The sequence below is a fragment of the Porites lutea genome, chromosome 3 (genome assembly GCF_958299795.1).
Source record: "Porites lutea chromosome 3, jaPorLute2.1, whole genome shotgun sequence".
Classification (NCBI taxonomy): domain Eukaryota; kingdom Metazoa; phylum Cnidaria; class Anthozoa; order Scleractinia; family Poritidae; genus Porites; species Porites lutea.
The window spans coordinates 42,167,475-42,176,326 of NC_133203.1; the positions used below are offsets into that span (position 1 = coordinate 42,167,475).

At 40.7% G+C, this 8,852-nt stretch overlaps 1 protein-coding gene across 1 annotated transcript; it reads right to left on the reverse strand.

Moving 5' to 3' along the window:
• Positions 1-3,677: 3,677 nt before the first annotated feature.
• Positions 3,678-5,826, reverse strand: LOC140931163 (zinc finger protein 862-like). The gene is made up of 2 exons (XM_073380915.1): positions 4,131-5,826; positions 3,678-3,985 (listed from the first exon to the last, which is right to left on the reverse strand). Exons 1-2 carry the CDS (start codon positions 5,821-5,823, stop codon positions 3,831-3,833), a joined length of 1,848 nt encoding a protein of 615 aa, XP_073237016.1. The 5' UTR covers positions 5,824-5,826; the 3' UTR covers positions 3,678-3,830.
• Between the last annotated feature and the right edge of the window lie 3,026 nt (positions 5,827-8,852).

Genomic DNA, 8,852 nt, shown 5'->3' on the forward strand with positions numbered 1-8,852 from the left:
ACGCATTATTTCTACAATGGAACGAGACTGGAATGTATAATGAGGCTAGAATAGCTGGAGAAACCAAAACTACGGAGCTCCAGTTACGGAGAGAACACAGTAGAGAGTTACGCACTGATCTGCAGTGATTAGGGTTAAGCACTGAACTGAAAATATTGTAATGGCGTACGGCATATATAAGGACTTATTATATAGACACGAGTGTTTTACTGGAAAATATACCACTCGTAAAATTCATAAAAACTTCATCCGGGACCCGAGTGGTTTATTTTCCATAATCTCACACGTGAGTTTATCAATGACGTAGTTTCGGTCATTTCCCTCCATTATTTTATCGATGTCTTTTTGTCTATATAATAGAAAGAACATTACACGGCGGCTTGAAGATATGAATTTTGTTTTCTCGTGGCAAAAACAATATTTTACTCACTCGCTGCGCTCGTTCGTAAAATATTGTTTTGCCACTCGAAAATAAAATTCAGACCTTCGCGCCACCGTGTAATATCCTCTATATGTATATTTTAAAAATTACTGGATTCGGCAGCTAGTCCTCGATGGTGTAGTGGATATGGATGTAGGCTATAAAGCAAGTGACCCGGGTTCAAAACATCACAGTGGAGTTTTTCTATTCCACTTTTATATTACACAGTAAAAGTTGGACTCAAGTTGTTCTTCATGTAATTTTACTGAAAGAAACAATCTGACTTCAGCCGATGTTACCTAATGCTAACCATAGTCCTATTGAGCACGCTGATGACGTCAATAAACTATTCGTAATTCCTTGAGTTGTTAATGTGAGCTTAGCAATCCTGAGTCTCCTGAGTGCATCCATGACTCGGCAGTACACGATGAAGCGTTTACCATGTGTTTTATAAGGAAGTTTAAGAGGAAACGTTTGAATTTGCTAACCGATACAAGTAAGGAAAAGAGGTGGGTGTTGTTGTTGTTGTTGTCATCTCCGCGAGCTGTGCGGGCTATGGCGTGAGATCATTCTTTGCAAAGTTGTTTTCTCTCAATAACAATTTTTCACTGAATTAATAGTTTTCCGGCACCTAAATATGGATTTTACAATCATTTTAGAGTAGAATTTCTCTCAGTTTCAGGATAAAAACATAAGCATAACTGTGAGGAAAAAAAACATTGTCACGTAAACATTGACGCGTACTGCTTTGAGCGCGCCTTACAATAATAAAATTTTAAATTAACTGCTGCATTGATCGCTTTGATAATGTTATAAAACAATTAGTTCTCGCTGCAGCTGTGCGTATGTCGAGATATTGAGCACTTGGGAAGTTTGGAGAGCACTCAAGAGGCTAGAGTTGCACGAGGCGCACGCCTTTTTCGTGCTCTCCAAACGTCCCGCGTGCTCAATATCTCGACATGCGCACGCTGACGAATGAACTAATTGTTAATTGACCTATGAAGAGGCTGTCTCAGTGAAAACCACCCACTCAATTTCGCGTGAAAAATAATTTTGCCTGAAACTCTGGCAAGTGAAAGGCTTTATCAATACTATAATTAAAATAGGTTTACTTTGATTCACAATAATTTTCTTGCCGCGCTAGGGTTTGCTCTAAGTATTTTGTCCCGCTACGGCCAATTTGCAGGGAAAATAGGGAAAATTGAAAATTAGGCATTTTTTGCAGCGCTGTAAAATGTTTGATTTGCACCATCTGTCAATGAACTTTATATCTATTTATAGGTAAATACCTCTAGTTTTTCATGAAAGTAAAAGTAATTCGCTATATGTAGCTGAAAAGACGGAATCAAGCAAAATATGCGCCCAAGTAATTTTCTTGACATTCTCGCATCGTAATTCCGGGTTTCCATATTTCCGGTCTTAGCTACGTGTCAACCGGCATTCGACCTTGTAGAACCGGTTGATATTCTCTTTCAGAGTGCGGGAATGTCAAGACTTAAATGCTGAATGTTTCAAATAAATGAACTATTTTTATGCTGTCTTAATAAAGTCCGGCTAGTGTTTATTGCTGAATTTTGTTTCGGCCGATTACCGCAAATGACTGCCATAAAAAAATTGTTCTACCTATTTCCAGTATCTGTCGGCCAAGTTTACTTTGTTTTGGTTTTGACATCAACCAATCACAAGGTACAAAACCGATATCCATGTTTATGGCCCGCACTGTTGAAAACTTTTGTAGGTTATCCAAACAACTTCCGGATCTCTAAAGATGCATTCTGAGAGGCGCTGAAAAATTAACCATTTGGGAGTTATGTAGGGAAATGGAGCGACTTTCAAATTTAACACCACTATATAAAAGGTCACGTTGAGATTGGTTATTTGACCAAATTTGGTGCTCTAAAATCGAACAGGAATCAAGTTATGACTCTTGAAACATAGTTAAAGATCCATACAAACATATAAGAGTATATATGGTTTTGGGGGGGACGCTGTCACACAAATTCAGAGGTTTGTATGGATCTTTAACCATGTTTCAAGAGTCATAACTTGATCCCTGTTCAACTTAAGAGCACCAAATCTCAACATTACCTTTTATATGGTGGTGTCAGTTTATCGATTAGTTTGAATTTGAAACTCGCCCAGTTCCCTACGCAACTCCGAAATGGTCAGCTTGTATCTGTTCGCTTATCCTAGGGTAGCCTGTGCCAGGCTCTCAGATAGTACAGTGGGAACGTATTAAAACGGGCAAAGCGAAAATAAGACTCGCACGACTTGGGAAAGGGGGCCGTGGCGGCGGGAAAAATGGGAGAGAGAGCCTGTTAGCATTCTTTAACGACCCTCATCCGCCCATTTTTGTCACGTCTGGATTCGGCTGTCAAAACTGTTAACACTTCAGTTAGCTACAATCATTCTCAAGTTTCTCGCGTGAGCATTGCACGCGACGCGAATTCCTTGTGCGATGTGTGAAAATTTATGTCTTCGAATTCGTTATCCTGTGAGAGCATCCGTTTTTTTGGCCTTAATTCATAGCAATAAAAGGGGGCGGTAAGTTTTTTCCTCTGATGGGTACTGAGGTTATGCTCTGGAAGGTTCTACATTGTCACCGAGCAAATGTGACTTTAGCTGCTTGTTTCACACTGAGAGGTCATGGCACAAAAATCGATTTACTGTGGCGTTTGTTTCTGGTCGGCAGGATTTGCCCTCTGATGAGAGAGCATTTTCTTTGACCTCTAATTAGAAGCGTAAAGCTTTTTATTGCGGCTAAATAAGGGTTTTAATTTTCTCAAAAGTGCCTTCTGGATCTGACTAACTAAGTGATTTTCTTTAGTCCGTGAATTAATGTAATATTTTTCTGCAATGTTGTATCACGCTGGGCCCAGCTCGTTAGTTTTCTTTTCAGAATGTTAAATTATCACGGATAGTGATTTACAGATCCAGAATTATAAGAATGAAGTGCAGCTTAAACTTAAGCTACATCAACTAAGGAGAATTGCATTGTGACTTAGTAAACTCCAGCTTGATAGTGTTTCTCTGAAAATAGCAGGGTTCTCCTGAAATTTTGAAGTAGAAGGAGAACGAAGGGGAGTAGCCGTCAGAGAAAATTCTTTAAGGCGCGACAGTGCCTTCCACATGCCCTTGGCGCGTGTGGGGGGAGAGTATGGGAGGGAGGACATCCCTCCCATAGGGGGGTCCGGGTGGCCTTCCCCTGGAAAAATTTTGCAATTTGGAGCTCGTAAAGTGCATTTTGGAAGATGACTGCCATGATGATAGAACTTTTATTAATCCACCTTCTCACATATATTACATTTTTGAGAAAAACTTCAGAAATGCGATGCACCCAACATCAAAGTTCAATTTTTTCTGTAATACTTCAAAAATAGTTTAAAGATCTGATAGTGTGTTAAAATGTCTAGAAATCAACGTCAAACTCGAAGTCTGAATCTACATCAGACGACTCATCTAGCATGTCCATCTCAGTAAGTGCCTTGTGAACACTGTTTGCGAAGGCTGATGCCTGAGTTACTAGCTGGGGTTCTTCTTCCATCGATATCACATCCATATTTTCTGCAATAGAATGAAATAAACATCAGTTCTTAACTCAATAACTGGCTATTTTTTGTTTCTTTCTAAGCTATTATCTCTGTGTAATCTTAATTTTAATTGGGGCTATGTTTGATTTGAAGTTATTTATATTACCAGTAATACTTACCAGGTGTCTCAGTCTGAGTGGCAACAGTTGCCAATTCAGTGATCCTTGCATCTCCGTGCTTACTGCCACCAATCCTTGGGAGGTTCAATGGAGGTAGGTTTCTCTTGTGGGTGTTCCTCCATACTTGTGCTGCCTCTGCCAGGATTACTTGACACTCTTCGGACTTTGGCTCTGGTCCATTGATTGAAACATGAAGACATGTCGACAGCATGTCATTCTTCAGGCGGTTCCTTAGCCTTGTCTTAACCCTTTTGACAGCACTGGCTCCTCTTTCAACAACAGCATTTGACATTGGCTGTGTCAGACAGATCTTTGCAGCATCCACCAAAAAGCTGTAGCTTTCTCTGAGTAGTGCTTGCTCTTTCACGATTTTACGAAGAATCCATTCGGTGGGTGATAGTTTGGACTCCTTCCCACCTTGCAGCACATTCTGAGGTGGCTTCCAGGATAGCATGAGGTATTTGAAATTCTGCCACTGGGTTGTCATCTGATCTTCACTGAATTGGAATTGATCAGCTAAAATCTTCACACTGGCCACACCATGTTCCATGAACTCAGGATCAGTGGTAGCAGGCAGGGTGGTTGGATTGAAGATGCTGAAGGCCTCTAACACTGGAGCAGCTTGAGTGAAGCGTCTGTCCAGGTTCTCTTCTAGTGCTAAAGTGTAGCTTTGGCACAGGTTGACCAATACTTCTTCCTGTGATGAGGGAAGAGTAAGTTCTAAATCTTTGTACTGGCCCATCAAAGCTTCTTTCAGGACATGTAGTGGCTTGCAACTGGATCTTATTTCAGTGATTCTCTTCTTTGTCAATTCCAATGATGGCTTAATGGCAGAATAATGGATTTTGTTTTGTTGGAATACTTTACTTAAGGTGTTAAGGTGAGGAAGAACTTCGTTTAAGATGAGAAGGGTACCCACAAACTTGACGTTATTCATCCTTTTTAGCAACCCATCAGCTGTGGCATCATGCTCCTTGAATTTTCTGAGAGTTTGCATCAGTGCCACCAAATTTGTACAAACACTTGATACACTTTGCCCTGTTGACAGCCATCGTGTCCTGCAGGCCTTCTGGACTTTTACAGCCAATGACTTCTTCTGCGCAGCATCTGGCACTTGAATTTTCCTCAAACTTTCACAGACCTTGATGTATGCAGAGCATCTCTTGGGGTATTCGAGCCACTTCCAGAGCTGCTTGAGCGTAGTTTCCACTGTGGTAATGAATTTGACCCGATCATTCGCATCTCCACAGGCCAGAGCCAATCTATGGTTTATACAGTGCGTTCTTATGAGAAGAGGACACACTGCTTGTAGTCTGGCACCAACACCATTATGGGCTCCTGTCATCACACTGGCACCATCCGAACCGAATCCACAGGCATGTTCAACTTGCAGGCCACTTTCTTTCAGCTCCTCAATAATTAAACGGGTGATCGTTTCAGCATCAGCAGAATCGGATGTTGCAAGGCAATCTTTAACTTCCAAGAAGTCAAAGTGGGTCTCGCCTGTCTCGTCCACATAACCAATGTAAATGAGGAGTTGTTCGATCACAGCACAATCTGTCACTTCGTCAACGAGGATGCTGAACCACTTTGCTTCTTTGATTCGTGCTAGCGTCGTCTTCTTCAGTAATTGCCCCAGTAGCAATCTCTGCTCCCTTTGACATCGTTCACTTGTGTTCTTCCAGTGACTCATTTCTTGAAGACCAACCTGTTCTTCTAGCTTTAACAATGACTTCAACTTCACATTGGCAATCTCTTCATGTGCTAGCCAGTAAACACTCAGCATAGCATTGAATGTCACCTTGTCTGCTTTTCCTTGTACAGTTTTGTGCTGTTGTGCAAGGGGGCTCTTTCGTCTCTCCAGTTCAAGAAGATAGGTTCCAAGGTGCCCACTTGACCTTGCATGGCCCAGGTCTTTTTTGCCTACAGGGTGCCCATCAGCCTTGGAGTTGAAGAGAGCTGATCTCTTATAGCGAACGGATGGCTCACAGTTAAACTTGCAATCTTTGTTGTATCTGTTCTTTGTGTTATGTATGCGACAAAGAAGGCAGTACATCCCCTCCCCTTCAATGAAAACAAGCCACCACATCCCTGTTTCCCTTGAAAACGTGAGGGTTTCATCGAATAGCCATTTGTGCTGGAATTTGTCACCTTTTCCTTGTTGCTTTTGTTGCTCTTGTTTGGAAAGCTCTGTACACGAGCCTGAACAGGTGTAATAACTGTGCAGGTTTTTCCGCTAAAAGCCTCGGGAAAGTACTCTTCCAGTAGGTTCATGGCTTCCTTGTGTTCCAGTTTAGGAGGAGTAGAAGTCCGTGACGTAACATTCGCAGATGCTGTTTCGCCGACAGTGCCAGACGATTTAGAAGGCGAGGGTTCTTGGATGCTGGCACTTGTACAGGAATCCTCTTCATCAAGTGCTGGGAAATTGATAATGCAAACTAAAGGATTGCCTACATTGCCTGTTAACCCTAATTTTCATATAAAAATTAAAACAATCAATTTGCAGTGCATTTAAATGACTGAAAACTCGTGAAGACAATCTTAAAAAATCTTTTCTAGAAATGGGGTATTATAACGTTCCCGTAAAAAAAGAAAACTAGGTTATTTTATTACTTGTAGTCTTCAAAATGCTTAGATGAAGAATAAAAACTTTCCTGACCAAATCTACGGATTCTCCGTTGGAATTCTGTGCGTGGGTTCCTAAGTCCGCGGGAAAATTATCTCAGGAACTGAAAGAATGTAAGTTTTAAGGGGTAAATTAAATTTAAGTTTAAATTTTTTGAGTTGTATTTTGTCACTTCTTTACTTGTTTTCAGGGAAAGCCGAGAACGAAAAATGAAAAACGTCATTTTCAAAAACCGCCCTGCAAATTTGTAATGCATTTCGTTGACGAATTTCTAGCAACAAAGCCGGCCAAGAAATGTTCAGGGTTTTTTGTTCGGGTTGTTTCATTCAGTCGTTGCTTTGTTCGTTCGTTTTTTTCGATCGATGGATCGATCGTTCATCTGTTTCTTATAAATTTGCAGAATGTAGTCTTTATTTTTTTTAAAAAATGCGGGTGCATCAAGCCACGCTTTTCAGTCACGTTTTCTGCGACGTTTTCAAACTTAACACCTTGCAAAACTGAAAATGTTCTACAGTCCCACAAAGATCAGATCTTACCGAACGGGTTGATCAAAGAAATGAAAGCACATGAACAAAAGGAACATTTTTTGTATGTTTATTGAATCTAAAATATTCCGTGTCGGTCGGGCTGATCGCGTTGGCGACGTGTTGAAAGTACAAAATTTAATTATGCGTACTTTCGATTCGGATATAAATAGAAATAAAATTTACAAAGGAAAATCAACCTACCTTGTTCTGTGCCTTCTTTGGGCCTTTTATTCCACGCGTTGAAGAGTGTCTGTTGTTTTGCCAGTCGCTTCATTTCGGTTCTCATTTGTTGCAATTACGTTTCTGTTCTCATGAAAAAATTTTTCCGTGCTGCTGTCACGGGTCGGTGCACACGTGAAAAATGCCGCGATTACAAGCGGCAAGACGTTGTATCAAATTTCACCTATTTTCAATTTTCATGCCAAAACTTTGATTTTAATTACAGTTTTATTTCAACTTGGAAACGGTAATGCATTTGTTTTTATCACCGCGCTTGAAGTGAAAAGTTTACACAGTGAATTTTTCCATCTTCCAAAATAAACATTTTTTTATTTGGATCTGAGTAGCCGGCGCGCCAAGGACGACTAGACGGCGATTTTCGCCGGTCGCCGGGGCTTACGGAGATCTCTGTAAATAGTGTGAGTCTTTTGACTGGAGCGCGTAGTTTCTCCCTTGGTAACAGCGGAATATTAAGCTTAACAGTCTTTGGACTGTTTTGTTATTGCCACTTTGTGATCAACGAGGACTCCGGATTACCGAAAACAATTTCGCACTTTCCTTCTCTCACTTTCTTCGCGTCCTCCTTTCCCTCTTCACCGATGCCAAATAGCCGCGGCCGGACATGCAAGCTTTTTCAGTTGTTCCACTTGGTCTCGCGTTATAGATATCAGGCCTACTCTGGGACCTTAAGTCGCCGTAATTTTAGGCGACTTAAGGCGATTTAAGGCGACTTTAGGAAAATTTGGTCAAAATGTTGCGCGACTTAAGGCGATTTAAGGCGACTTTAGGCGATTTAAGGCGACTTAAGGAGAAAAAGGTGACATTTAGGTCAGTTACATGTTAGTGTCAATATGTTGCAGTTAATTTTTAATTTCAGTTAATTTTTGGTTTCCCTTTGTTTTAAATTCATTAGCATACATCACCATACCCAGAAACGATGGAAAAATAAAAATTAACTGAAATAAAAATGAACTACAACATATACAAAATCAAAATCTGATAACACTACCTCTCTAGGGACACAATGTTGTAGCATAAGTTAATTCAGTCTTGAAGACATCTACATTAGTCTTCCAAATTTTCAACAATCCCAGCTACCTAATATTTTGAACATTAAATATCAAGGTAGCTTGTGTTGCAGGTGTATTCTAACTGTGGTTAGTAACATTCGTGAAGCAGCTCTAATATCCTTGTTCTGGGCCCTGATGCACTAAATGAATTACCAGCATTTTGAGTTCCCCTTCAACATGATTGGCAAATGGACAATGGCATTTTTAACAGTCCAGTCCTGGCATGTTCTCTAATCCTGATACACACACAGGGGGCCCAGAACTAGGATTTTGCCACTGT